General features: G+C 38.7%; 1 protein-coding gene across 1 annotated transcript in view; it reads right to left on the bottom strand.

Annotated features, from left to right (window-relative positions):
* The window catches only part of KYNU (kynureninase), a gene marked incomplete at its 3' end in the record, with an annotated part of 57,279 nt that extends 44,012 nt beyond the window's left edge, over nucleotides 1-13,267 (bottom strand). Inside the window, exons 1-3 of the mRNA XM_080346942.1 lie at nucleotides 13,223-13,267; nucleotides 8,842-9,031; nucleotides 3,201-3,321 (exon numbers count right to left, since the gene is read on the bottom strand). Of these exons, the coding sequence (XP_080203068.1) occupies nucleotides 3,201-3,321; nucleotides 8,842-9,010 (290 nt within the window). The 5' untranslated portion in view covers nucleotides 9,011-9,031; nucleotides 13,223-13,267. The remainder of the gene's footprint in view (nucleotides 1-3,200; nucleotides 3,322-8,841; nucleotides 9,032-13,222) is intronic.
* Nucleotides 13,268-15,771: the final 2,504 nt, after the last annotated feature.

Genomic DNA, 15,771 nt, shown 5'->3' with positions numbered 1-15,771 from the left:
AGAGACTTAAATCAAGGCACCCAAATTAATGACTACAAAACATGGCCCATCAAATCATAAAGCATCATACAAACAGAACTACTTCTTAAACTACTGTGAGGCTTTCCCATCACACCAGCTAATTTCTTAGTCGGTTACCATTTTATTTTCAATTTGGCAAGAAATCACAATGCCACATTTTATTCACTGAGGTCTGGTTGATTTAAAGCTCACTAGGGGAGCTAGAAACACATTTTCCAATGTGATCCCAGGGTTTCAAAGGCGGTAACAAAAGGGATTTAAATTAATTGCCAGTTTCAGGAATCTTCTGCGCTCATCCAAATCTTCTTCAAGTAGAAATTTCCTTCTTGTTTCTTTGCCAAAAATGACGCAAGGTACTTAATGAGCCAATACAGACTCTTCAGTTTGATGATGGTTTCGAGCAAAGAAATAGCCAAAAGAAAGGGAGACATATTCAAAGAAAAAGAACTGTATAGAGCAGTAGATTGAAGGCAAAACTAAAAAACCCAGGGCATTAAACCAGACATTTACAGCTCTCACATACAACCTGCTGAAAGGCACAAATACTGAGATGACACCTGCCGAATGGCAGTAGAAGTGTGTCTGTCAAGCAGAATATAACCCAGCCTGCCAAGCTGCACTCCTGCTTACAGGACTGTTATATCTTGCAGGATTCGTTCAGCACATAGAACCAAAAGACACCTTTGGAATATCTGAAAACAGTCCTTTACTGCTGCAGGTGCCATATTATAAAGCCTGCCACAGACTTGGAATTTTTTGTCTACCACATTCATGTCAGAAGCTTTTTGTCACACTGCTTCAATGCTTAGAAGTTTCTATTTAGTATCTAGGCTAAGTTTATTCACTCCTTGTTTATATTTGCTGTGCCAACATGTTATTTCACATAAGTGGCTCCTTTTTTCCTCCCCTTTGTTTACCCCTTGACACACTCACAGAGAACAACCATGTTTCCTCTCTCAGTCTTCATTTTCCTCTACTCAACAGCTCTGATCCTCAAAACTTCCATCCAGCAGGTTCTCCACTCCCCAGTCACCCCACCAGCCTTTCAGCATAACAACTGGCTACATTAGACTCTCTTATGTTTTAATAGTTCCATTTTGATAAGTTACTTGGATGTGAGAGACATCACCCGCTGCAGCAAGTATGTTCACATGCAATAATGATTCTATAAAACACATTAACTGCTTAAATAGTTGTGGCAGGAGAAAGGGAAAACAAGACACTGCAAAACACCTATTGGCCTTTACCCAACCAAAAATTCACTTCAACCATGGTCTTCTAGATTCAAAAAAAAAAAGGATTATTGGCTACTCTAGGTTAAGCATAGAAGACATCACTCTTCATTCCTTTTGCCCCTTGTTCAATAAATATTGGATTTAGCTGAAAACAGAAAGAAAGATGAAGTCTCAAAGGCTCTTTTTTAATCCATGCAAAGAATGCCGGTGGCTTGAATTTGTAATTTTTATACATTAGCATAAAAAAAGAAGAACACGGAAGGAAAGAACACAAAGACAGAACAGGTATGTGGGAGGCAGATGTAAGAGCAGAAAACTGTAACCCACCATTTAAGTGAAGGAGTGAAAAGGGACAGTGACACTGTAAGAAGGAACACAACAAGAAAGAAATGCATGAAAAGAGTTCGTTCTCTCCAGGCCTTATAATGAGTTCCTGTCACCACACAGAGCTAAAGCTATGAGCTTCCCTGCCCTTGACAACAGACACTGTGTAATTGTCCTTTTCACTCTTGCCATCAGCTATATGCACTGAAAAACGTTTAAATAGACAAGTATAGCAGCTATTTGAGATGAGTCCCCAGATAGAGCAAACAGAAAATGCGATAAACCAATTTATAAGAGAGTCAGAATCTATATCATTGCTGACTTGAAGGATGTACCTAGTTTGCATGCCATTTCTTAGATTCTCGCTACTTATTTATCTAAGCCTTAGACACTAAATTCCAGACTGGCAACACATGAGCCATTGAACAGGCTTTGGCTGGTCATAACTACTACCTTAGACAGGATTTTGCTGAGCTGCCCTTGTTGACCGGAATAAAAGCATCTATTTGTGCATCTTCAATCATCTATTCCTTTGCAGCCACCAGCACCTTATATGTCAGCATCTTCAAACATGCATTACTCTGTTGAAAATTAACCTGACCTTATCCTGACTCTCAGTTGCCCGAGGCACATCCACAGCTAGCAGGATTTTGTGGTGGATTTTCATTGGGTTTAGTTTGGGGCTTGGGTTGTTTTGTTTTTAAACTTTCTGATTTATTCTGGGTAAGGTGTATGGGCCTGTGCTGTATTTTTAACAAACAGCCTTTCTAGATTTGCTACCTCTTTCCTCATGTCTTAAAAATCATGTTCAGCCACATTTTCCCCTTAGATACAGCTACTGAAGGCCGACTCCTTTCTTTTGGGTTTTTTATTATCATTGAGGAAAACAAACAAACAAACATCCTTCACTGTAGCAAAGACAAACGTAAGAATGGAAGTGAACCAGTGCAAAGGTACAGTGAAAGAGATGAGATATGTTTGCACTCCCAGTGCCTCACTCTAACAGATAAGAGCGCTATCTGACTTTTACCTTCTGAAAGAGCTCAGCTGTTTCCCTGATAAAGTACGATAATCAAACAGAAATGGACGGGGTTGCAATTTTTTCAAATGACTGGAGAAACTGTAGTGCCGTGCTGAATGAATAACCAGGAGGAACGAGTGCTTCCCAAAGTTCAGATTCATTCCCATTCATTCTCAACCTTCTCACTTTTAAAAATACGAGTAATAAATAGGAAACACTAAGCCATTTTTATTAACGCACAGCACTCATATATTAATAAGGGAATCAGCAGCTACAGAGTTTCCACATTTACATTGTGAAGCCTCCATCTAGACTGTTTCTACTGAAACAAGGCTGCCCAGTTAGCAGAATCAGTTTTGCCTCTTCTGCCTCCCTATATTTCCTCACAGCACATTATCACAGCTGGAAGTTTTCTGTTTGCTTTACTGCTCATACCTTTAAAGGAGATATAAATAGCAGTAGTGAAACACTGAACATGTTTTACTCTGGGGTTGTAGTGGTTTTAACACTCTATTCTTCTATTCCAGCATTTCCAAGATAGATCCCAAAATAAAATCAAAGCACAGGTTAGCATCTTGCATACCCTGCAGTGTACTCACGTTCGAGCCCATTTGTCCAGTTCTTCATCCAAGTAAGTTTTAACTTTTCTTGGCTGGAGCCCAAGAGAATTCCCAATGAAGTATATGCAGCTTTCCTCTCCATTCGCCAGGCTCAGATCAGCTGTGGAAGGAATCACAGAATCATTTTGGTTGGAAATGGCCCTCAAGATAATCGAGACCAGACATCAACCTAACACTGGCACTAACCCCTGTCCTTAAAAAGGCATCTATGCATCTTTGGAATACCTCCAGGGATAGTGACTCCACCGCTGCCCTGGGCAGCCTGTTCCAATGCCCAACAGCCCCTTCTGGGAAGAAATTGTTCCCAAGATCCAACCTGAACCTCCCCTGGCGCAACTTGAGGCCTGTTCTCCAGGCTGAACCCCCCAGTCTCTCCCTATCACACTTGTGCTCCAGACCCTTCAGCAGCTCCCTTCCCTTCTCTGAACTCACTCCAGCACATCAAGGTCTTTCTTGTCATGAAGGGTTCAAAACAGAACCCAGGATTTGAGCTGCAACCTCACCAGTGCCCAGTACAGTCTAAGGAGGAAGACATGCAATTTGCAAGTAGATATTTCCCCTTGCCCTCCTGCAATTTTTGGCTTAGCTCCTGTTCTGGAGCTAATGTGAGTTCAGGCATTATTAAATCTCCAGGTCTCTGGGGCTGTGTGTGAAGCAGCAGCTGGCACTGATTTTTGTCAGGTCTGTAACCAACAGTGAGTGAAGAGGAAGCATTTTCCTGACTAGGCTATCTACTTTTATTCCATCATTAATACATTCCTACTCTGAGTCATGAAACTACTTGAATCGCACATTTAATAAAAGCTAAGAATAAGTAAATCTGTGTCTTTCATATAAGGTCTTCCTGCATGGTTAAACCACTATTTAGAAAAAACGTAGTCATTGCAGTGAATATTTTAAGGCAGCCTCAAAAGTTCTTGTCTTGTCAGCATATATTGTGGGCTGCACTTCATGTCATCCTCTGAGGAGGGGTAAATCTATGTTGACAAATCCTTTCAATGATTAGGAGAAAAGCAAGGCAGTAGAAATTTATAAATAATAGCTCTAGTGAGGTTCTGAACAATCTAATTACCCCATGTCATCATCTATCAATCCAAATATTGCCTTTTTCTATTATTTTTCATGGTAGAGATTCTTGGAGGGACAAGTGATGGTGACCTTCTAGAAGTAGTAATATACAGTCATCTATACATATACTTACAATGTCCCAAAAGCTAACATTAAATATATTTTACTTAAATATAGTCAATATACCTCAGAAGACAGATCAAATTAATGAATATGTTAAGATACATCCTAGAAATGAATTATAAGATCGCATTGCCATCTGTGAAAATTTTCTGTTAGGGCTGTAGAAAAATAGATTAGATGCCTGGAAAAGGTCTCTTAATACCTTTTGCACTAACAATTGCCAACTTCATTGAACTTCATCAGAAACACATTTTTCAGACATATAGACAACGTGGGTAATTTCTTAATTAAAGTTTTAGAAGCTTTTAAAAAGCATAAGTCAAGAGAGCAATTTGAGCCTAATCTGTTTTACAGATACTATATCTGGTTTTCATCTCTATTCTAATATGAATGAAAACAGAGAGGCATAAATATTATCCATGCTCCTAAATTGGTTCTATTAACAGTTCTTTTCCTATCAAGAAACACAATAATACTGTCTCATTGGGAATAGCAAGTAGGACCTTTGTGCACAAATTTGAAAGCTCTAAATCTCACTAATACTCTTTATGCTCCAATCAAGCATTCATACAGGTAAGGAATTACAAGTTAGCTTTTTCTTGCACCACAATCCTCTCTAAATAAAAATGCCTCTTGGGTCACTCTTGGAGAGAGTGACATTACCTCTTCAATATGTTTTTTTTACCTTTACATGTGTTATTTTGGATATTTTTTTCTTTTTATTTTTGACGTGTTATCAACTCTGTATTGGGCTGTACTCTTGCCCTATTCACAAAAAGCCTTTTACTTCCCCCTCTCTGACATCAAGACTCATTTTGAACCACTGCTGCTTCAGAAAACAGGTTTGTTTCTTGCAGCATCTTTATCATTTCACAACTTCTGATCAGCACAACACATCCTTGTGCTCCAACACTTTCTCAGTCACAGTGATAATCTTTACAGTAAAGCCTTGGTCTTCTCTTCAGCCCTGCAATTGTCTTTCCCCAAATTACGCCACCTTCATCTCTCACAGTATTGGCCCTTTTTATTTCTGGAGGAGCTGCTGTTGACACTGAATACATATTGAAATATTCTAACAGGAAATAAGCACAATTGATGAAATAATGACTGGTGCAAAACAGGAGATAATTATTGAAAAGTATTCTTACAGTAGCCTGATTAAAAGCTTTAAAAAATATATTAAAAAAGGAACAACAATTTACATTAGGATTAATTAGATACATTATAATTTATTCTCACACCTACTCAGATTAGTCAGATCTTATAACATACATTAATTTGCATACTAAATATACCCATTCACCTACATTGAGGATGTATTTCTATACTTTTTAAACCTCAAAGAAAAAAGCAAGTTAATTTTAAGAAATATTCAGTCCAAACAGAAGGGAAAAACACAAAGTTTCTATTAACCAGAAAGGCAGGACTAAATCTGTTTATATGCTGAGTCCTATCCCTTGTTGAAGGATAAAAGTTCACCTCTTTCACACCTTCCTATGCCCCCTCACAAGCCCTCCAAACAAAGAACCAGATTCATGATTAACCACTACCTTTAACCATCTCTTCAGGGAAATACAGCTCAACACATTCAGTCTGGGACACCTTTTTATTCCCAAGAAACCCAAACAATGTTCTGTTCCTTTACAAGATGACAAAGCACAAGCCATAGCCTTAATCAGATTGGTGATTTGGTGCCCAGCTGCAATCCAGTCATTCCTAATTCCCCCCAGTGCACCAAAAAAGCATTAAAGCAGCTTTGTTGTCAGCGAGGAGATGCAAACACCTATTTAAATCTTCTGCTGTCATCTTTTCCTATTTGCTCACCTGAGCCTCGTCCCTCATGCTTGAACATAAAAATTCAAAGATTTACCAGAGAGTTAGTCTGCTAGTGGTTTCCACTTGATTGATATAACAAATAAACAGCTGTGACAGTTTATAACTTGATAACTAAATTAAACTATTATAATGACTTTCTAAATATTTTTATGTACGTCATCTTACAGTTGTCTCCTATGGATATTCACATCTGCTTCTTGTAAGGCTTCATTTTAAAACCTTATTGTAATGTTTCATGTAAATACATAAAGAATATTTGATGGCTAATATCTGTAATGACATTTATCTTCAGAAGCACGTTATCTGGGATCCGCTCCTGTGCTCAGATAAATGTCATGGGAGATCTGTCTCTACGGTATAGACACACAACGTAAATAAATATGTATATTTACACCCCTGCTGTGTTTCAGTGGGTAAGCTGTTCCTGATGACAGCTGAAGCACAGAGAACAGAGACAAGGGAAAAAGAGAAGGTAAAAAACCCTCAATTTGGCAACACAGGATTGATGGGTTCTCTGTGCTATTCAACTGGTACAACATTGTAGGCTGCTTATCTTCACTAAAACATATATATCCACAGTCTCAGCACTACATATTATAGTAACTGGGGGGAAAAAAAATAAATATCAGCAGTCTTTGGGTCTAAATATTATAGTTATGGAAAAACAAACAATAATGGAAGTTGGAAGGGAAGCAATGATAACTGCCACAGGGGTACCGCAACCTCTATATGCTTCTCAGAAGATAGATTCTTTAATCTGAAGCTGCTGGGACACCACACTGAAAAGTGACTTTTCCTATTCTTGAGAGACATTTGACACACTGGAACCACAGACACGGCTGGAGTCCAACTTCTCCCCAGCTTCTGAGAGATGTTCTGCATCTCCTGTACCTACACTGCACTGGGGATTGTGCACCAGCAACACAGTGGCAGCAGAACTGATTTTCAGGACAGAATAGTCATAAACAAACAGATGGGGTTTAAGAAACGCTTGTAAGCAACCAGGGAAAAAGAGAGAAAAAAAAACCCTTTTTTGGCAGACAGGCTGAGAAAACCTCCTTCGTGCAAAGGAAGCACCAATTTTAAATATTTGTAAAGTGTCCAGTTCCACTCTGAATAATATAAATAGCAAAACCCAAGGATTTAAATGCTAGGAAAGATAAGCCAATATCACTAGTCCATAGAGCACTAAGATTTATCACCCCCGTGTCCTAGGGGCATGAGCAGGCTGCGTTCCCAACATTCATCATTGCTAGGCAGAAACATATTGAAGACAAAGATACTTTCAAAAGATGTCCAGGAATTCAGACAATTGGTATCATTTTCTACCACAGATCTTTACTGGATATAACTTGGTCAATGTACCTGTAATTTTTCACGTACTACCACTACTGTTCTTTTCAGAAAAATATCTGCAAAAAATTGAATCTGCATTTATTAGAAGATGAAAACGTTTTGCAATAAGTTCTATGACTTTTTTTTTTCCCTTTAATTTTTAATAGATGCTTTCTCTCAAAGCAAAAAAAAAATATATATATAAAAGGAGAAAGACTATACATGCACCATCTAAGGCAATAATATGCCATTTCTTCAGCTTCCCGTGTGCTATGACCAGGGACTGCAGAGCAGGCACAGCTTTTGCTCCTCGTGTACTTGACATGTGAGCAGAAAATAAGCCCAGACAGGCCTTGGGAAGCTGGAGAAGATCCCAGGACCTTGCTGGCTCCACAGGTACTCCTAGCAGGTTTCTCTGCATAATTCTGACCAGACACACCAGCAGGTATAGAAAAAAACTACATGGAAATGTTTTGTAGTTTTTCTGGGCTGGGAGTGCACACCAGGTCCTCCCTAAATAAATCAAAGCTATCCCTGCACCTATGGCCAGACATGCCACCGCATCCTCAAAACAACCTACAGACCTTGAATGAGGGGGAAAATTTTGAGAGCCATTTCGCATGGCCACACTGAAGCTGTGTACAGTTATCTATTCATAGACAATTCATGAGGAAATTAGGAAAGATCTTCAACTAAAAGGTTTCAGTATTAATTACTTACTCAGATCAATTATTCATTCTAAGGCACAGTCTTCTATTCAGCCTCCAGAAGAAAATAAACTCTACTACTAACATTTATGCCTTATTACTAATATTGCGCATGTACCATCTCTTTCATTAACTAAAATAATTGTAACTAGATAGATAATATCAAACTATATTATACTGAGGAAGCAACTAGTTTGAACTATTGTAAGCTACATTGCTGTTTCACACCATTAGATAGAAAAGCTTCTGCCTGTAATTTTCAATCAGTCACTATATTGTTCAAAGCAGCTGACTGACAGCATAAGCACTGTGTAAGTACTGTATCCTCACATTTTATTCAGGATGGGAATGAGAGCATAAAGCTTCTGGTGCTAGAATAAGTTGATAGATTGATTTAGCAACATCAGGGACACACTGTGTTCAGATGCGACTGCAATTGCTCAATTATCTCATAAGTGACAATGATTTCCAAGGTTTTGTGATAAACACATGTGGAAGATGCAAAACCCCACCCTTTCTACCCACTTTCCCACTGTAATTACAATTCTTACTTGGAGGCAGATCCTTGACTTTTGGGATAAAGAAACATTGACGAAGATGCTTTAACTCATCTTCTTCATCTAAGTGAAAAGCAAGTTCCTTGTCTGTGGGACTGCATCCTAGCCGCAAGGCAGTTTGTTCTAAAATGTTTGCTGGTAACACAGGAGAAGATGGATCCATTTTCAGGTCGTTCAATTTCACCTTAAAAATGAAAAATGCCATAGTTCAGCTTCTGCAGTCTGCATATTCACCAGTGGCTGATAAACAGACACTAAAGCTGCATCATTCAAGACCCAAACTGACTTGATCTGAAGCTTTTAAAAAGTGAAGTATTTGAATAGAATGGCAAAACTGATCAATTCAAGTATTTCCAAGGCATCTTCCCCCCCACCCCCAGATACAATGCTGTTCCCATTTTAAGCTATATCAGCAGCTTTTAAGTTCTCCCACCAGCCCGGCAGCAGTTACAAACCCTGAAGTGTCATTCACAATTCTGAGATCTCAAAGCCAGAGGCGGCGCGATTGTTTCTGCAGTCTGTGCTCCTAAAACTAGCAGGTGCACAGATACACTGAAGTTGCTTGCAGGCTGTACAAGGTTCAGCATCTTTCAGCTTTTCTTTGAAATAGGATGAGTGTTTGTGTACAGCCATGCTCACATACCAGAGCAGAACAAACAAACATACCATTAAAATGGAGCTTTCAAGACCAGAACCTTGAATTAATATTTCCTTCTAGCTACAATGAATATCCTGGTGTTATAGCTCCATTTGTCTGGCAAAAAGAGAGAAGCCCAAGTCATGCAGCAAACACGACAGACCACAATTTCTAACAGAATATCCAAAAATGTATCTGCAAAATTTACAAGCTTGTTTATCTTTTTAAGAAGAATAGTCCTGTAACTGTAATGCTCAGAGACACAGGTACATTCAACACGGCATTTGTGCACCTGGCTTTACAGATCCATCAGCAAAGAAAATTTATGACACGTGCTCTGTACTTGAGGGCAAAACTTGGCCGGCACTGTCTGCTGCGATTTGTTGCAGGAGGCTCACCAGTCACTTGGTGGGAACCCTATAGTTAGACCACACAATATTATCTGCCTTTTTAACATCCCCAAGAGTTTTGGTGCAACAGAGAAACTCTAGGGTCATAGGTGGAAATAGGACAATTTAGCACATGATACACATAGAGTCACTAGAAAATATAGCGTTCTCCCTCTGAGAAAGAAAACTCTTAAAGTATGTACCCTCCATAAGTACCAGCTCTCTTTTCTTATAACCAATAGTATATTACTGATAGTTATCCAGAAATAAGCTGTGGAAAGAACAACACATGATTATGTGGGTTGCAGCCAGCTGAGCTTTACGTTCATTCCCACTTAACCAAGCTTATGCTTTTGTGGAAGAGCAGTTCTGAGAGTCAGCATCAGGGTATGTTCCCAGTTATAGACACTGTTAAAAATTAAATCCCTTATGACACTTTTGTCTTTATTCTTTATGGTACAAATGCATAAATACAGATTAGGTTTTTTTATCAATTTTTTTATACCAATGCCTGAAAACCATCCAGAAGAGCTTCGTCAACACATATGGGAAGGAAAAGTGATATTTAAATATAATCCCCTAGATAGCACAACCTCATTACAGCCAATTAATCCAAACCTGTTTATACTTTAGCCAAATGGCCAGCATGATGCTAGTTACCTGGTTTAATAGGCTGTCATTTAGTTTATGATAAGAACATTTTCTTTTTCCCTTTCAGACTTGATAGCTCACACAGTAACAATTTTTCCTCTCCCACCAGCATGTACAGGGGGTTTTTTTAAATAAATAAAATAAATAAATTGCCAGTAGGGCTTTTTAAGATACTTGTTCTCAATAGCTAATGTTCACCAACCCCTGGGAGGTACTGGAGATATCCTTGTTTTGTATTATCTCCACACAGAGTGGTCACACCTCCTCATTGTCACCAAATTTATCATTCCCACTCATTCATCCTAATCATCCCTTAGCTGGTAAAAAGGAAAATAAAAGGGCAAAAATAGTTGAAAAAATATACTTTAGCAGCTTGGTTCTCAGAGTGTTTTTCAAGGCTTCTAGAAGACAAAGGGCTTCACCTGGACAAGTAGTTGGGTGTGATGCTAAAGCAGCTGAGCTGGCTAGAATCATCACACCCAACTTAATCAGTAAATCAGGATTTATTTTCAAGCAGTACTGGGATCAACAGTTGAAAAGTGGAACACTTCTTGTTTCCAAAGGCTTATTTCTTTGATTTACAACACTAGCACAGGCGTCCCAATCCCAAAGGCGTTACCAAAGCATGTTCAGTACATACACACATAATCAAGATATAGTTCTCTATTGTTAATAATGAGCATTTAATGCAAATTATGGAAACAATCCTTGGAAAAGGAGTTGGAAATCAGGTCCTTATGACTGTCTCCTTCCAGATGTAAAGACGACAGGGTCTGTGTAATCTTTTCTACCCAGTCATGCTCCTTTCCTCTCACATTAATGCCTGGAATTTTTTTGCTCCCCAGTGACAAAGCTCCTGACCTAAGTGAAAGGGCCTTTTAATCTCTGTAAACAGATGACTCACTTGAGTCAGGGATATTTGTTCAGTGACGCTCAGCTCCCCCCGTCCCTAGAAGGGGGACAGTGCAGCATTTGGCATTGCCATCACCTGTGTTCTCTCCTGGATGCAGCCTGTGAGGAAGGTTTGGGAGCCTCTAGCCTTTGTCTCCTGTCACCCACTCAGGCAACACCAGCTAATTCCTTTGCAATTTATGATCAAGAGATGGATGACAAGGGTGCTTGAAGGACAGTTTGGTTTTATACACCAGATCCCTCTCATCTGGTCTGTAGCTTCTCTGCTTTATGCCAGACGAACGCAGTGCAGCATCCTCCCATTTGTCTTGCTAGTCACTATTTTTCAATAATGACACTGGGTTATTACAGTGGATTAATGGCTATGATATTCCAGGCCATTTTGTTTCCATTCAAGGCCTGACCCCAAATCCACTGAAGTCTATACTAGTCTCTATTACAGACAAAGACTTCTGGATCAGGCTTTTGGTTCCCTGTCATTGCTGTAGTTTGTTGTATATGATCAATGACTTACATTTATTGTGATTCTTATTTTTATTAAATTTTGACAGCAAATATAATATTAAATACAAAGATCTAGAAGCTAAAAATGATTAAGTGCTCAGAGGTATCTGATTTAATACAAACATTATGAAATAAGATAAAACTACTAAAATAGAATCAATCAAAATCCTATTGAGGAATGAAGTCCCAGAGATCCAATTCTGAGACCAGAATAAGAAAATACTTTTGTCCTTTGTATGGGAATTAGCATCATAGAGAGGGAACCCCAGAATTGCTTCACCTTTTTTTTTGGTTGGTTGGTTATCTTTTTGTGTTGTTTTTTTGTTTTGTTGTTGTTTTTTATTTGTTTGTGTTTGTTTTCTTTTTCTTTTCCACGCCAAGCGGCACTATTAAATTTTTTAATTGCTGGATAATAGAGTCCCATGCAATTACTTGACAATAATTTGTTACTTTCTATATGTATAAAAGAATACATTTGTATAAGAACAGCACATGTTTATTCCATTCAATTACCTTAATTTAACTCAAAACTATATTCTGTATCCTCTTCAAATTAAAATTCATGCCCATCAATGTAAAACGTAGTTCCCACTCCGATAAGCATGATTCCATACCAGGATTTTTTCATACAACTTAAAGTAAAAATAATCAGCATACCTAACAAATACTCTCTAATTAGAGTAAAAATAATGAAGATTTTAAGATAAATAACTTCCCTTCACCACCTACTCTGAAAAAAGCCTTCGGGTGTTTACTTCTACCCATCATTGAAACTTCCTTGCACTATTTGACTTCATTTGCCTCTACTGCATACTGTTTCAATGCAAAGAACTCACCATTGACTACTGGCAATCTTTCATTTTCAAAAAGAGCATATGCAACTTAAATTAAGAAAACAGTCATTATTACATATTTTATCAGCAGAGATATCAGCCCCACTACTTCATCTCCCATTTTAAAACTATAAAAGACAATGAATGAGAATTAAACACAAGTGACACAAATATCTGGGTGATTATTTCCGTTTTGTCCTTTATGCATAGTTACTGGCTAAATAGAAAAAGTTTTAACATTAACAAGCCATCTTATCAAACTTACACAGAAAGGTCCATTAGGCTTAATTATAGGAATGATAATTTATCCTATGTTTAGATCCACTTACAATATTTTTTTATAGATCTACCCTGCATCTATAGTTGTATCTTGATGTCTTTGTTAAAAAAAAAAAAGTCCCCTCGCCCCTTTAATCATTTTCTTAAAATATTCCAGGATGTTACTCACAAGTCTTTCTACCCAGCACAGTGCTGACAGGCACACAATGAATCGCTACTTTAAAAGCTGTATCAATATCCTCAGAAAAAAAAAGAGTTGAAGCATGGGAATAGCGTGTGCTGCACTTTTTGCCCTCCAATAGCTGTTTACCAGGTTGCTAAATGCTGCTCAACCCCTGGACCTTTGACGTTTCCAAGTTAGTGTCCAAATGAAATCTTTGGAAGGAAGGTTGAGTCAAAATACACCCACCCAAAGCACCAATAGCACTGTGAATTGAAGTTGTTTTAAAAACAAACAAAGAAAAAACTACAGAAATGCACAGCCTGTAAGGGCTGATTCTCCTTCCCGTCTTTACGCGAATGAAATTGCTTTTGTGAATATATTTTTGCAGAAGGAAGTTCCTAAAAAAAGCACAGCCCAAAGCAACACACGTTCTAGATTACTTCAGGTTAAATACACTTCAGTGAATTCGTTGAAATTACAGAACTGCAGAGAAAGAAAAATCTAAATATTCATAGCATTCCCAGCTACAGACACGCAGCAGCAAACACAAGTGTATAATTAAATAAGTTACACAGCACAGTGTCACAGCTGCAGCAAGGGAATGTGACAGAGAGGAATTATAATAAACTCAGTTACTTCAAGTAATTTAGGCACATATTGACCTCCATGTCAAGAAATGTTTCGGCGTTAAAAGTAATTTTACATATAAAACTCATCTCTTCCCCTCCAGAGTGAAACCACGTTACCCTGCGGTTGGCAGCTGCTCCTCAGGGGGGATGATGAAATTCTTGTGCAAATACTCGGTGTTGCATGAAGAAACAGCCACAGTCACGTGCTGGCTCCTCCAGACTCTGACCTGCACAGTGACTGAGCAAATGACCTCCCAGGGTTAACCAAAACCAGGTAGGTGTGTGTGTGTGTGTGTGTGTATATATATATATATCTATATATATAGATATGTTCACACACATATTCCCCCCTTTGCCACCATGGCAAAACTTAAAGCTCTGGCTCAATTAAGAAGGCACCTTTCTACCTTATAGGCAAAAAAAAAAATACACACATGATTACAATGAAAATGCTTTTAAACCAAACTTTTTACCAAAGGAGTAGATCAATAGCATAACAGGTAGAAGCCACCAATATCCACAGCCAGAGGGAGCGGTGGGGATTTACACAGAGCATGGATTTGCCAGGGTGGAAAGCAGAAGAATTAGAAGTGAAATTAGGGAAGAAAAGAGCTGATATCTCTCTTTGCTCTCCATAAACATTATCTCAGACCAGCCCACGTGTTAGCCCAGTCCTCTCCATTCAAGCTTGAACAACACCATCCCTACACATAGCTAGAACGTAGTCATCCGAAAGCAACAAAAATAGGTTCTTGCTGAAGTTTCAGGGGAAAAAAAACACCTGCAACACAACAACAACAACAGAACAGTGAGGAGAGACATAGGGACAAACAGTCAGAGCTGTGGACTAACAATATAATTTAGAAGTCCATCCCAATATTCTGTATGCACGACCCCTGCAGTAATGCATTTATTATCTAGATTTCCATTTTCAGTAAGCATCAATATATTTGACACTCTTGAACAGTAACACTTCATTTTCTTTGCTAGGAAGAACAAACAAAACCCCACAACCACACAAAGCACTTAATATTGACCCAAAAATAACACTAACCTCTATCCATCAGTTCTTACAGTATTTTTACCCTGTCAAATGATTTTTGGACTTCCCACTAAGCTGTCTCAATTACTCCACCAGCAAGACAACTGGACTGCCGTTCAAGAAATTTGCTCAGGAATTTGGGGCAAAAAGGAGAAGCAGGAGGTTGAGGCACTTCAGCTATTGAAGCAAGAGGGATCCCAGTGTTAAACTCACCCCCAAAAGGTACTTATTTCTGGTTTGGTTGGCCATTTATGTCAAATCAAGCTGAAATACACTGTAACTTTTCATCATGCTTTTGGAAATAAAACCATACGAATGGTACAGTGAAAATTTTCCCACTGTGTTTTCATTTGAAAAAAACATCTTTAGTTTTATCCTTGTCAATGGGGGTAGGAATGCAGCTGTGCTGGCAAAGACCATACATTTGTAGACTTTCATGAGAACAGGAATATTGACCCCTTCCCAACTCTTCAGTTGGAATGAAAAAAAAAATATACAAAAACCTTTGCCCTTAAATTCAAGGCTCAAAAATCAGCAAACATGTCTCCTTGGTACCTTTTTTAACTGTAGAACTAATCTAGTGGTCTGTATTTTTTTTATATAAAGGACATGCAGCTTTGTAGTAATACAAGCTCTGCCTGCCTGTAACTGAGCTATGGGGTACACAAGGCAGAGAAGAATTAAGGGGTGGACAGGCAAACGCATTTCTCATACCAGCAGCTTTCTCTGGCTTGTTCGGAGGTGCTTAAACTTGTTAAGCCGTGTGTCGCCAGACACATCTGTGAGCATGCTGATACTGCTTCATCTCATCCTTCACCCTAACCAGTTGCCATACCTGTCTGCCTTCCATCACTGCCAGCCCCAGGCTCACCAAAGCACGTTCAA

The sequence above is a fragment of the Nesoenas mayeri genome (genome assembly GCF_963082525.1).
Source record: "Nesoenas mayeri genome assembly, chromosome: 6".
Classification (NCBI taxonomy): Eukaryota; Metazoa; Chordata; class Aves; order Columbiformes; family Columbidae; genus Nesoenas; species Nesoenas mayeri.
Note: the sequence above shows the minus strand (reverse complement) of the source record. Positions and strands in the feature narration are given on the sequence as shown.